At 39.6% G+C, this 15336-nt stretch overlaps 1 protein-coding gene across 1 annotated transcript in view; it reads left to right on the top strand.

Annotated features, from left to right (window-relative positions):
• EYS (EGF-like photoreceptor maintenance factor) overlaps nt 1-15336 on the top strand; it is an 827426-nt gene that overhangs the window by 367603 nt on the left and 444487 nt on the right. Inside the window, exon 28 of the mRNA XM_086745378.1 lies at nt 13338-13537. Coding sequence (XP_086601504.1) covers nt 13338-13537 — 200 coding nt within the window. The remainder of the gene's footprint in view (nt 1-13337; nt 13538-15336) is intronic.

The following is a 15336-nucleotide window of genomic DNA, read 5'->3' as shown; positions in this document are numbered from 1 at the left end:
TGGATGAGACCTACAAGAATATGGCAGAGGAGTTTCCCCTCCAAAGTTGTAAGCTCTCTGAGGACATTTCATTGATAGACATATTTCTGATCTCTTACATAAGAAAAGCCTATCAACTGAATTCACAGTGTGCTTTTGCATCAAGGATGCTTCAGCAACAGAGAACGTCTTAAAAAGCAGGACTATTCAGTCATTAGGCACATAGGTACTTAGATTTATGATGTCAAGGAAGGCTTGGATACAAAGTAACCTGCTCTGCATCTGGAGAGATAGTGGGTCTCTCAGTATCTCTAGAAACATTACTTCAGTGTACTGGAATGGAGCCGCTAATTGTGACCCATGTGGATAACCAGTAATGAAGGAAAGTGTAGGAGGGATGTTCTTGAGGTTACAAATTCAGGCTGGGCAGGAAACTGAATGTCTAGGACATGCATATAGTTTTCTTTGAAAGACTGCTAATTCCACATGACACCTGAGAAGCAGACAGAGATTCAGCCCCAGTACACAAGTAATATGCTGGTATAGCCAAAAGCAATTCAAATGCATTTGAAAATAGAAAACCTTTTGAAATTGGAGAAACTTGTACAAGAATGGATTGCACCTTTATAATCATAGAAGCAGACTATTGAATGAAAATTAAAATGGTTGTGGGAGAATATTTAAACAAGATGACTGGGAAATGCTGACAAGTATAGAAGAACACTATTTAAGACTGACAGAACTTAAAACCTGAACATGACTAATGGCCAGTGTGCCTCTGAAAAGACCAGTGTCTGTCTCAAGAAGTGTTAATGACCAAGATGATGTCTATTAGTGACTATGGGGAGTCAATAGTGTTTTGGGATTAATAATTAAATAATATGGTGATTAATAATTAAATAATATCAATAATTTAAAAATATGGTGATGTAATAGTATTTTTTTTAAAAAAGAAAGAGTAATAAGTTCACTAGTTAGAAAAATACACTTGATTTATAGTTGTGTTAAGCACAAAGTAGAAATAGGTATCTGGAGCATTCATCTCAATTCTTAATGTGAATCTCAGACTTTTGCATGGTTTATCCCAAAGTAAAAGTGCACTTCAAACTCCTGTGTGAATGGAAAAGTCCATAATTTAGCAAACCACACAGTTTAAATTAAGTGCCATTTTAAGTTCAGCAAAGGAAATCTGAGCCTTTGATCTCTTAGTGGCAGTCATAATTACATCAGATGCTTGCACTGATGATAAATTAGATTATTATTATTATTAAATAAACTATGATACAGTATATATGAAAAGGACTGCAGTGCATATATATAATTTCCCACTAGTGCACTGAGCCATGGCTGTTTCCATAACTATGAAATCATATTGAAACATTAAATTGAACATTTCCTGTGAACTAACACTGTAAATTTAGACTTTTTTTTTTAAATATAGATTCAGGATGCATTAAAAACCATATGCATACTGTGTTTTGTACATACAAAACCTTGCTTTAACACATGGATTAGTTTCTAAACCATTGATTTACAGTATTAATTTCCTTTTTGCCTACTTTGTTCTAATCCAAACCCTTAACCACCTGGGTCTTGTTTATGACAAAAACTACCACTTTTGACCTGGGAATGATTTTACCCTCAGTCCAGTTAAGTGACTGGAAACATGACTCCTGAAAGAATCTTTCTTTTGTGGTGCAGTATCTATCTTTGAATTCCTTTCTTATCTCTTTCTTTTCAACTCCATCAAATTCAAATTTTAAAGATATCTTTGGTGCTACCTTCTACAAGTCAGTGACTTGCACCTGGAATCCAGTTTTCTCACAAATATCAGGATGCTTGCATCTGCTCCCTGAAATGATGTTTAAGGCTACTACCCTTTTCTGCTTCAAGTCTTCCCTTACAGTTAATCACTTCATAGTTTTCTACAAAGAAATCAAACAGCAAATGGTTCTTGACGCTTTACAACATATGTATTCACAGGAAATTAGACTGCATAATGCACCACATACATACGAGTATGTCAAAAGATAGATTTGTAATTACCTTATGTGTATTTACGGTAGACTTCTTTCCCCTCAAAGTGGATTTCCATTAGTTATTTATGTTCAGAATTAGTCTGCTTTATAATTACCTTTTTGATACAAAGCAAAACTTCACTTGAATAAAAATATGTCTATCATCACATTGTTTTTTGCCTTGATTCTCTGTTATAGAAATGTGTTTTGAAGTGTTGTTAGAAATATTTTTTTTTATTTTTAATCAGAGTTTCCAATGAGGACTAATGAAAAATAGCCCCTTCTGTAAGAAAAACATCCAAACTTCTAAAATGCACTTCTAGATTTTGTTTTAAGAAATAGTATAAAACTGACGCATTATTTGGAAAAATAGTAGATTTTCACTATTTTTATTAATTTACTGAAATGTGTCTCCTTATAATTATTTCAAGCTATGGATTGTGACTTAGGAAATAATATAATGTAATATGTAGGAAGTTGGGATAGGCAGATTAACCTCACTTTCAAGGAAATATGTCAGTATAGACCCACAAATTTAGATAACAGAGCAGTATGCCTTGAGCAAGGTGCTGTACCTTTCTAGGTCAGTGGCTAGAGTCAACATTTCAGGACAACTCCCTGCCAGCAGAACCAGTGGCCTGTGTCGTGCCAGGTGGGCTCTTTTAAGGGACAGTCATCCCCTTCCTACTACAAACAAGATTCAGTACACCTGACTTTCAGAGAACAAGAAATAATCATAGAATCATAGAATAGTTTAGATTGGAAGGGGCCTTTAAAGGTCATCTAGTCCAACCCCTCTGCAAGGAGTAGGGACATCTTCAAATAGATCAGGTTGCTCAGAGCCCTGTCCAACCCAACCTTGAATGTTTTCAGGGTGGGACATCTACCACCTCTCTGGGCAACCTGTGCCAGTGTGTCACCACCCTCATTGTAAAAAATTTCTTCATTAAATGTAGTCTAAATCTACCTCCCTCTAGTTTAAAACCATTACCCTTTGTCCTGTCACAACAGGCCCGGCTAAAGAGTTTCTACTTGTCTTTCGTATAAGCCCCCTTTAGGTACTGGAAGACTGCTGTAAGGTCTCCCCAGAGCCTTTCTTCTCCAGGCTAAACAGCCCCAACTCTTTCAGCCTTTCTTCACAGGAGGGGTATTCCAGCCCTCTTATCATCTTCATGCCCCTCCTCTGGACTTGCTCCAACAAGTCTATGTCTTATGTTGGGGGCTCCAGAGCTGGATGCAGTACTCCAAGTAGGGTCCCACCAGAGCAGAACAGAGGGGCAGAATCACCTCCCTCAACCTGCTAGCCACGCTTCTTTTGATGCAGCCCAGGATGCGGTTGGCTTTCTGGGTTGCGAGCACCCATTGCTGGCTCATGTTGAGCTTCTCGTCCACCAGTACCCCCAAGTCCTTCTCCTTAGGGCTGCTCTCAATCCATTTTCCGCCCAGCCTGTACTTGTGCCTGGGATTGCCCCGACCCTTGTGCAGGACTTTGAACTCAGAAACCTCACCGGACTGCCACAGCTTCTCATATATGATGGACAGTGGCTTGATTACTTCATCCACTAGTTCCCTCAGGACTGCTCTTCTTATACAGTGGGCAGTTCTTCATTCTCCCAGTCCCTCTCTTTCCCTTCTGCTCTTGGGCAGTGTGGCTAGAGCACTTGCTTGTGAAGACTGAGGCAAAAAAGTCATTGAGTACCTCAGCCTTCTCCATGTCCTGGGTAACCAGATCTTGTGTTTACTCCTGGAGAGAGCCCACATTTTCCCTGGTCTTCCTTTTATCCCTGATGTACTTATAAGAGCTTTTCTTGTTGCCCTTGATGTCCCTGGCCAGATCTAATTCTGTTAGGGCTTTAGCTTTTCTAACCTGATGTCTGGCTGCTGGGACAATCTCTCTGTATTCCTCCCAGGCTACCTGTCCTTGCTTCCACACTCTATAGGCTTCCTTTTTACTTTTTAGTTGGTCCAGGAGCTCCTTGTTCATACATGCAGGCCGCCTGGCGTTTTTGCCCAACTTCATCTTTGTTGGGATGCATCATTCCTGAGTCTGAAGTAGATGATCCTTGAATATTGACCAGCTTTCTTGGGCCCCTCTTCCCTCCAGGGCTTTATCCCATGATACTGTACCAAGCAGATCCCTGAAAAGGCTAAAGTTTGCTCTCCTGAAGTCCAGGGTAGAGAGCTTGCTGTGCGCCTCCCTTGCTGCCCTAAGGATCTCATACTCCACCATCTCATGGTCACTCTGTTGTCCCAAATCTGGGTTCAGTTACCCAGTGTGCAGTATGCCAATCTTACATACAGAGCAGAGGTATTTATTTGTTTCATTTCTGCGCAGAGATGGGTGCTAAGGGGTAAATCCAAAAAGCTGGCACATCCAGTTACAATATGTTGTGGTTTTGTTTAGTGAGGGGGGGCCTAAGGTGGGAGCTTCTGTAGGAAACTGCTGGAAGTCGCTCCCCTTTGTTCAGTGGACTCGGCCGGGCCTAGGGCAGACCTGTTGCTGGCCAAGGCCGACGCGATTGGTAGCAGAATGTTCTGTGATAACGCCTCTGCGATAACGTATTTAAGAAGGGGAAAACAGAAAAAAAAAGAGAGAAGAGAAGATGTGAAGAAGCTGAGGGGGGGCAGAGGCACAGAGGGGGAGGCGCAGGCCTCATGGGCCTTGCAGGCCTCACCCTCTGGCCTCTTGCCAGGCGGCCGACTGGACCCGACTTAGCCCCGCCTGGCTGCAAGAAGTGGAGAGGATATGAGCTGGATGATGTGAAGAGATTCTGAGAGGCGTCTGCCAGCCTGCTGTGAAGAACTTTTCTTGTGAGAGGAACAGCTGCAGATGCCAAGGTCAGTGAAGAAGGAGGGGGAGGAGTAATGCGGCTCCTGGCCAAGATTCCTCTGTAGCCTGTGGTGACGACCATGGTGGAGCAGGTTGTCCCCCTGCAGCGCATTGAGGTCCATGGAGGGGCAGAGATTCACCTGCAGCCCATGGAGGACCCCACATCGGGGGAGGTGGATGCCTGAAGGTGGCTGTGGCCCGTGGATGGCCCGCTGGGGCAGCCGTTCTGGAGAGACTGCACCCCATGGAAGAGATGATCCATGCCGGAGCAGTTTGACAAAGGACTGTGGCATATGGGTGGGACCCCACAACAGAGCAGGGGAGGAATGCGAGGAGTTCTTCCCCTGACTGTGAAGCAGCGGCGTAAAACAATGCGTGATGAACTGACCGCAACCCCTATTCCCTCTTCCCCCCTGTGCCGCTCGGGAGGGGAAGGTAGTAGAGATAATGTTAAGCTTGGGAAGAGGGAGGTGTGGGGGGAGGTTATCTTGTTCTCTGTCTCATTATCCTGCTGTTTGTAGTAATAAATGAGTATTTTTCCCCAAGTCGAGTCTGTTTTGCCTGTAACGGTAACTTTAAGGATTTTCTCCCTGTCCTTATCTCAAACCTCGAGCTGTTTTTCCTTATATTATCTCTCCCTATTCTCTTGGAGGGTGGGGGGAGTGAGAGAGACTGCGTAGTCTGGTCCCGATTGGCCAATTGCATGTTTATACAATTCAGAATAACAGTTCTGCCTTTTGGTCACACCTGCTTAACTACAATTGGTTAGTTCCTTTCCTATGTTAGTTTAAAGATACAATACTTCTTAAATTTACTACGCATCCTTGGTGAGTAGGGATCTTTATCTGAAGAGGGGGCGATTTTAGCACTAGAGGTGTGTTTTTCATATTATAAGAGAGTTCACTTTGAGGGCACTAATTAGTAGAATTTTTTGACTATTCACAACCTTTATTAATGTTATACCCCTACAAGTATATGCATCGCATTGGTTTAATGAATGTTTTCATGCTCTATATCCTTCCTTATCTGTTTGGCCTTCTTCAGCAGGCCTGCTCTCCTTGAGCCTGTCTTGATGTTTCTTTGTTCTGGCAGATTTATGGCATCATCCTGCTGTTTCAGGGCCATATCTGCCGTGTTACTCTTTGCTTGTCTTGGTTCTCCCTTTCCCATGCAGATCCTTACTTATTTCATGCTCCTTTGACAATCATCCGGCTTTCAGTACCTTCTGGGGCAAGATGTTTGTTTTTTTATCAGTCTCTCACTTTCTCTTCAAGAGTGTAATTGTTAGCAGGGTATGCATTGTTTATGCAAAGTAACTTGGCTTACTCAAGTCAGATTCTGTTTCACAAAATACTCATTGTCTTTGCCTAATGGAAAATTTCATTAAAATTGTTGGTGAGAACAAGGTCCAGCTTAGCACCTCTCCTCATTGGCTCCTCTGTCACTTGAAGAAGGAAGTTATCATCAATGCATTCCAGGAACCTCCTGGATTGCTTATGTCCTGGATTGCTTGTGCCCTGCTGTGTTATCCTTCCAACAGATACCGGTGTGTTTGAAGTCCCCCGTGAGGACCAGGGCTTGTGACCATAAGGCTGCTCCTGTCTGTCTATAGAGGGCCTCATCCACTTGGTCTTCCTGGTCAGGTGGCCTGTAGCAGACCCCCACTATAATGTTGCCTGTCCGTGCCTTCCCTTTAATCCTGACCCATAAGCTCGCTCTCTCAGCTCCTCATCCATCCCCAGGCAGAGCTCCATGGTCGTTGATATAGATGGTGACCTCCTCCTCGTCTCTCTTGTCTGTCCTTCCTAAAGAGCCTGTATCCCTCCCTTCCAACACTGCAGTCACAGAAGCCCTCCCACCATGTCTCTGTGATGCCAGTAAGGTCATAGCCTTGCGGATATGCTCACATCTTGTTTGTTCCCCATGCTACGTGCGTTCACAGAGAGGCATTTCACTTGGGCCTCCGAAGAAGCTGACTTGCTGGTTGGAGCGGCTGGAATTCCTTTGTGGTGCACTTGAGGTTCTCTCCTGCTGAACTGTGATCCTTCCCCAGGTTCTGGACACTTGTTGCTGGCACTAGCATCAAACTGATGGTAGTGGGATGGATTGAGGTTCCCCTCCCCCAGCAATGTTAGTTTAAAGACCTTTTCACCAGCTTAGCAAGCCTGTGGCCGAAGATGTTCTTCCCTTTCTCTTAATAATAAATTATTGCACTCTGGTAAATGTAATGGCTCTTGTTTTGCATGGTTTGAATTAAGGATTCTTAACAAAATTTAGCCTTAAAAGAGTGGTATAACTAGAAATCTTAATATGCTTTAAGTTTTCTGCCCCAACTTTTAAATTGTCTTGCTATGATAAGAAAATAAATGAGAATGTATATGTACTGTAACAATAATTTAGTAAAAATAAAGCCAGAAAATCGCCATTCTATTCTCCTGTCAGAAATCTGTATATTCCTTTCATTCACAGCCCAATGGAAACTAACAGTTACCTTTAACTTATATTTGCCTAAAGCATGTGTTTTAGAGATACATCCAATCTTTATTTAAAAACATAAGGAGGTTGAAGATCAACTGCTTCTGACAGTTTTAGAGTGACTGACTCTTAGTAGTAAAGTTGGGCATTATCTCTAGCTGGATATATCTGGATTTGGAAATCCAAGTAGTCGTTTTCATACTGACTTTCTCTGGGAGTTACAATACTCCTTAATATATAATACTTCTTGTGACAGTAACTGGGCAGTACCATTATCTCTCTCTCTCTCTCTCTCTCAATTTTCTTGGTGATAAACTAAACCTTAGAACACTCATAGGGCCATCAGGAGTTCTGGAACTTCTTATAGCACAAAACTCACACTGATTATTGCTTTTAATAGCTAGAAACAGACTTGTACCCTATGAATTTGTCTAACAATGTTTGAGCCATATCTATTATTTATGTTTTCAGCAGTGTCATGTGAAAAAGAGATATATGATGTAATAATTTTTTTGAAGAAAAAAAAATCTATCCTAAAAATGCTGTAAAGTTTTATTTTCCTTAGACTTAGCTTACTGTAAGGCAGTTTATCTAGTACCTAAATCATTTTATATTGTCATTTTTTCAACATCCTTTATAATAAACAGATTCTAGAACTTGGCACAGTTTCATTTTCCCTAGCCATAAAAAGAGGAATAATTACCTGTCTAAGTGTAAGTCACAGTTCCTTCTCTGAAGACTTAAGGATAGCATTAGCAATTTTTTCCATAGCATTGCAGTGGGAGTTCATGTTGATAGCTTGTCCGTTATAACTTTCAAAGCTTTTCCAAGGTCATTACCTATTAACAACACATAAACTCCAAGTATTCCTTGTTAGATGAAAATGGGAAAAGCAGATGCTTCACAGAAAAAAAAAAAACAGAAAATAAAAAATCTTAGTGGAAGGGAGCCCTCCTGCTTTACTCTAAGGAGATCAAATAAAAGAAAACTCAAAGCTATTTGGATGAGAATAAAGTATGTCCAATTGGCAAAGTGAAAAGTTGATAAAAACTCTATACAAATAATTAAAAATGTATTATTTTCTTAAATAATTCATTTGTTTATAAGGGAGCTTACTGAAGCTGGCAGTGTTCTAAATAATGAGCTGGGAAAAGGATTATTTTTTTATGCTGTAAAGTGTGAGCACTGGGCATCATTTACAGATGTGATGATGTTTGAGGAGTGAGCAGAGGACCCCAACTGAAGTTCATAAGAGGCACTTATTTTCTTATTTTTTGGTGACAGTGGAAGGAGCAAACCCCTTTAGAGCAGGAAGAACCTGACAAAATGAGGCCTGTACAGCAGCTCTTCTAGCCTTCTGGTTTCCTTGGAAATGGATGGCTGCAGCCCTGATTTGACTGAAGTTGCCTGTGAAGGGAACAGACTAGAAAACAGAAAGGGAAAAGATAGAGGGTGATGATGACCACAGCAAAGGCTAGGCAATACAGCTCAGTTTGGACAGGTTACTTGCTCTGATATGACAGAAAATAAAGTTTTGCAGCCTATGAAGATACAGATGTAGGGAGTTAACTTTGGTTGGCTGCCAGATGCTTACCCAGCTGCTCTTGCACTCCCACTCCTCATCAGAACGGGAGAGAAAATACGAAGAAAAGCTTGTGGGTCAAGATAAGCACAGGGAGATTGGTCATAGTCACCAGTTACCGTCACAGGCAAAACTGATTCAACTTGTGGAAGATTAATTTAATTTACCGTCAATTAAAAACTAAACAACTTTCCTCCCAACTTGACTGAAAATGTGCTGCTGCGTGGGCTGCTCTCCATGAGCTGCAGCTTCCTTAGGGGCACATCCACCTGCTGCAGTGTGGTGTTCACATGTGTGGCAGTGTGGATATCTGCTCCACTGGCTGGAGAGGGTCAACCCACTTCACCATAGGCTTCTCCAGAGGCTTCAGGGGAATGGTTGGTGGAGATTGCCTGGAGCACCATCTCCTCCTCCTTCTTCTCTGGTGTTTGTGTCTGTAGGGCTGATTTTCCACACTTTTTCCTCACTACTCGCCTTGACAGTTTGCTGCACAATTTTTTTTACTCTTTTTTAAATAAGCTCTCTTGTAGGCACAACCATCTTGGCTGTTGGGCTCAGTTGTGCCCTGCGGAGGGTCCATTGGAGCCGACTGGAACCAGCAGCCCCAGCCTCTCCTTACAGAGGCTGCCCTGCAGCCCCTCCTGCCCTTAACCAAAACCTTGCCACGTAAAGAACAGGATTTTAACAGTATTGCACCAGAGAGATACCTGAATTATCTCTATTTCTGTTCTTAAAGGAAGCAATCTGCAAAGCAAGAGTACAGTAGGCCTGTGAGGCCAGGCTGATTGTAAATTTCGAGAAGCTTACACACAGAGCCCGTACACTGCTGCAGCAACAGGAAGCCCGATGCCTCCTCTTAACGCTCTGAGTAAGCCAGAGGCCCCAGTCAAAGGACAAGATTTTCTGTGTTCTCAGAGGAGACTAAAGATGAAAAAGTGTTGTTTGAAAGAAATAAAGAAATCTGAGAGAAGAATAATAAAGAGTACTTGCTGTTTCTAGAAAGTCCTGAGGGATCAAACAAAAAAGTCAGAGGCAAAAGCTGTCCCCACTGTTACTGCCCCTAAGTCTTTCAGTGGTATGACTGCTTGGTGGTATCTGGAGATCTCAGCACTTTCTCTGCTTTCTAAATGGAATATTTTTGCTGAGAACTCCAGCAAGGAACTGAAAGCAATTTTGTGGGTTTGGTGTTTTGTTCTTTGTGTGGGTTTTTTGTTTCATTTTTTTAATCATTCATTGCTAGCAAATTGTCGGTAGAAGTTACACAAAGTAATAATAGGAATAACTGTTGTAATGTAATTAACTACTTGTTCTTTTAGATCACAAATTATAAAGTCCCACCTATGAGATCCTTTTATGCTGCCAGTGCATTAAATCACCGTACAAATACCCTGTCTGTCAAAAGGAAATACTGATTTCTGCCTACTTTGTTGAATGCACTGGTGTCTGCTGTGGTATTTAGAATCTTAAGGCGATGTGTCATGGTTACCTTCTTCTTCCTGTTACTGCACAAAGCTATTTAAAACAGAGGTAGTGCCACACTAACAAAGGACAAATTTATGCAAACAGTTGCTCCTGCTTCCACAAGCATTAGTAGTTCAAGTTAAAATAAATATATTCAGAAAATAGCTTTCAAAAAAGCTTTATGAAAAGGGCTTGTGAAGAAGTTAACTATGCATTCTTACTGCTTAATTAGACATTCCTTTTCAGCCTGTCCTGTTCTTACTTTTTAATGTATCTAGCTAGATTTAAAAACTTTCAGTCAGACTTCTGTGAAATCAGACTTCAGTGTCAACGCAAACTTAAGAATCTCCCATGTCCCATGATCAGAGTGTACATTCTCTTCTGTAACATAATCTACAGAGTTTTACTTGCTGTAAAGGTGCCAACTTTAGGAATAGTGTGAGTCTAGAATTGTATAGTGATGGTAACAGAACTTCCTCTGCTTTTGCTCACAACACTGTATATACCTCCTTGAGACTGAGGAGATGAGAGGAGAGGAAAGATAAAAATGAAACAAAGAAACTGGCTTCATGATCAGTGAGGTGTTGCAAAACAGGTTTCTTTTCTGCTACTGACAAACATTTTATTCTAATGGCAAAAAAAATGCAGTGATCCATATTTATCTGCAGATGAACAGCATTCAGTCTATTAGCTTGAGTTATTTATCACCAGTTAAACTCTGTATTTATTCTCTGTATCTGCCAAGCAAATACTGTACATTTCTAAGGGACCAAACCTTCCTTTGACAGGATCTGATCACTTCTAGGCAACAAAAGGTTAAAGGATATCTTATTAGGTTGAGAACTGGGCATCTGAGGTGCCCAAGAAGGTCTTTTTCCCCTGCTGTACTGGAGAAGAGAGTGAATATTTCTAAGACTGTGGGTCCCTGGAACTGTTGCTTTGATTTGTGAACTGTCTGGTTAGGAGTCAGTTAAGATTCAATCTCCCATTACAAAAAGGAAGACAAAACTGAAATAGCATTGGTAGTTAGGTGAGCTTGTCTTCAGGGAATCAGGGTAGTTGGGAATTTTCTGTAGAACCAGCTATTCCCTAATGTGAAGCTGTAAAGTCAGACTCTGCTGGGATCTAACACAGGGAGGACTTGGTCACAGCTATGCTGCAACTTCAGTTTGCCATCTAACATCTTTGTTCTTTTAGACTACTAATTACAACATTTGGTGGTACTGTGGTAGCTCACCTACTGTGGGATAAAGTTATTTGTGGCTTTTTTAGCATAGTTGTGTATCTGTTCCCTGAAACAATTTTCTTGCCTGAGTTAAGTACAGTGCAGGCTAACACTTCTGTGATAGCAAGTGTACTCTGGGGTTTTTTTTTGCATCTAATGATGGACTTTTAACTGCAAAAGTGATAGGTGTTATTTTCCTACAAACTGTCTGGTTTTTATGTTACTGTAAAAAATAATTATTGTGAGTAGTTTTGTAAAATTTTACAAGAACAGTATATTCCATAGAAGAAAATTAGAAGGTTTTACATTAAGTTTGCAACTTGATATGACTGTGATGGTGTACTGAGCCAAAGCTGTGAACATTTGTCTGAGCTTTGGACTTATCCAATTAGGTACAAATTGGATCCATTAATTGTTAGAATTTAAATTTATTCTACTAATAAGCAAAGCTGTAAAAACAGAAGTAGTAGAGATGGATAGAAGTGAACTAATTAAGAAGACTAGATAAGAGAAGTTACTGGGATAGAAAAAAAAGCCAGAAAGCTGGAACCGTGAATTGAGATATTTTTAGTAAACAGAACAAAGATGACTTGTGTTTGCCAACAACAAATGTAATTAATATAGCAACAGACTAGTTCTGGAAGCTAGACACAGGATTTTTGGCAGTCTGTAGAACTATCCTCATCTTCCTGTGGGATGTGTAATTCAATTTGTTTATGTAATGCTCAATAATAAATCGTCCTATATAAACGCAGCTGGAGAGCTTATAGGAAAACAAGTTGTTTTCTCACAATTCCCCATGGGTATCTGAATTTACATCCCGTCAAAGCAACTGTAGTACCTGCAGAAAATCTGAGTGCCCTTGGATATCCTTAAAGAATTAAACCTTCTAAAGTTACAGGGGTGTGAGAATAAATTTAAAATAATGGATTTAGCTAGACTGGGTGGCAGCAGCAAAATAAAACTCTTCTGGGATATAGGCAAAATCTAGGTTTCTGGGCTCAAAGGCAAAATCACATTCTTTGCACTGGCAATTGCGCTTACTAAACTCTCCTGTAATTCTGGAGAAACATTAATTTGCTGCTCCTTTGCATGGTTTGAATATGATGGCTTTCACATTAGCTTTATGAGAGGGAGTTGTTATTATGTGAACATAGAAACATTTCTACATGTTTCTAGTTGCAATATTGTTGCAACTAGAAATATCTATTGCAATATCTAGTTGCAATATCTATTGCAATATCTAGTTGCAATACACATCAATTGATAATAAGAAAGCATTTGTCCGGAAATACTGATGAAAGGCTTGTGTGTATTGGTTAATATAAGTAATTTTTTGCTCTGTCCAGAGCTCTGTTACTAATGTGGCTTTTTCCACTGCAGTAGACCCCACTATAAAAACTTAGAAGGAATAATTGTATAAACTATGGCTTGAAAACATGCTTTGAAATTTTAATAAAGGAATCATGAGTGGGAGCATATACTTATGACTGTAAGACTGTTTATATAAAAATATATTTGCATTTTTCCAATATTAATTAGTAGGATCAAGCATAGTTTCAAGAGTGAGTGTAAGCTGTAATCAAAGGATGTCTATATAAACAAAAATTGCCCCAAATTAGAGACTTTTGTTTGCTGGACAATAAAAAAAAGTCCAACACTTTTTGTAATACACAGATTCAGTCTCTTGCACTTGCTGCTGAAATGAATGAATAAATAATATGTTTTATAGCTGTCTAGTAAATATATTATTATTTATTTCCTCAGGAATGTGAATCTGCTCCCTGCATTAATGGAGGTTCTTGTCAAGACGCAGTCAATGCATTTGTTTGTACTTGCCTGAGTGGGTACACTGGCAGGTTTTGTGAAGTTGATGTTGATGTTTGCAGTGAGCCTACACTGAACTCAGTTCTCTGTTACAATGGAGGTGTATGTGTTGATGGACCTGGAAGAACTTTTCATTGCAGGTTAGTATGAATACTGTTGTATAACTACTACAGTTACTATACATTGCTTTGCGAAGATTTCAGGGTATTGTTGCTACTGTGTGTGGTATATGAACTCAATTGGATTTGCTGCTTAATCTAGTGCTCAAAAATACTGTTATCTTAAACCAGTCACTGTTTAATGTCAGGCACTTTTATCTCAAAACTTATCTTCTAGTGCTTTTCAGAATTATATGTAGGAACTTCTAACATAAACAGACTCTAAAAAAATTAAAATCATGTTTATGGATATGTAGGTACTCCTGTGTTTTGTACACAAAGAGAAAATTAATTTACAATCAAATTTAGATGACAGGCAGTTTATAAAGTATGTGTGCACAAATATATATCCAAAGAAATGTACTATGATTTATCATCGTAATTCTCTGCCTTTTTAAGGCTTCTGACTGAATACATGTAATCTTACAGCTTATGTACTTGTAATATAGTGAAACTCCTTTAAAATTAAGCTACTTTATAGATTGTATACATTATTCTCGATGACATGTAATAAATATATCAAGTCACATTTATTATCTAAGCCCCTATTCAATTGCTGTATTTGTAGAAATATTAAATACTGAGAACATATTTTATGAACATACTTAAGAATGGAGCATAAATATCTTCCCCTATACAGTCATCTGTTCAATATCTGGATTGTGATTATTGGCCAAAATTGAAGCTTAAGAGTGAAAAATTTGTTTTAGAAAACCCACCTGCTAATATTAAGGCAAGAATGATCATTCTTAGTTGTGTGTAACAATTTGACAGCTTTATAATGTACTATAAGAAATTAAACTGATTTCATTTCTTATGAAATGAAAAAGATTGAGAAACAAAGGTATTACTGCCAGTCTGAACAAAGCTGATGTACAGAATGGAGAACAGGACTGATACGGAGGATGGGGAAGCAGAATAATTGAAGAATAAGGAGGGGGGGAATAGCTCCTACCCTAGCAAAATACCGTAAACATCTGAATGAATAAGGAATCTTAATGCCTCTTACACACTCACTGTGGAACAAGCAGGAGGAAAAACAAAACTCCAGTATCATTTAGAGTCTCCTTGTTTTTTGGAGATCTGTTTTGGGATGTTTGTATTATTGTGACTAGTAAAACTGGAAATAGCAAGTAACAAAAAGTGTTCAGTAATGAGTAAGTGTCAGACTGCCTTAATTGTAGGCATCACTGCCAGCTTCAGCTTTTCTTGAATTATGTGGGAATCAATTACATTAACAACTCTACAGGCTTCTTCCTGAAATGAATGTGAAAAACACCCTTTGGGATAGCTCTTGAATTGTGTATTATCTGAAATATCTTTTTTCTTCAGACCCTTGGTTTAAAATTAAAACAACTCATTGGAAATGAGAGAGGTGCTGGGAGTTGTAATTCAGTTCTGTCTTGGGCAGACTGCCACTGAATCAGGGCTTCAGGAAACAGATTACCATGTGAAAGGATGCCCATCTACCTTCCTTTGTATTTTAGTCTTCTTAATTAAAGGAACTGCTGCCACAGCAACAAACATTATACAAATTAGCAAATTAATAATAAAGCTATCATTGGGCTCAGAGGGGCTTTCGGAAGAGAGTTAAACTCAACCTAAGTACAATTGATATAATGAGTAAGTAATAGGAATTGTGAAGTCTTTTCATTGTATTTTCCAGGTTTTTTGAGGAATAGAAACTATTCCACATAAAATATTCACATTTTTTTCATTGTATTTAATCCACAGTTGGTTCATCCTCACTTTTCTATCTTTTGGTCCTAGACCATTCCATA

This window comes from Chlamydotis macqueenii, chromosome 3 (genome assembly GCF_036417535.1).
Source record: "Chlamydotis macqueenii isolate bChlMac1 chromosome 3, bChlMac1.mat, whole genome shotgun sequence".
In the NCBI taxonomy this organism is placed as follows: Eukaryota; Metazoa; Chordata; class Aves; order Otidiformes; family Otididae; genus Chlamydotis; species Chlamydotis macqueenii.
Note: the sequence above shows the minus strand (reverse complement) of the source record. Positions and strands in the feature narration are given on the sequence as shown.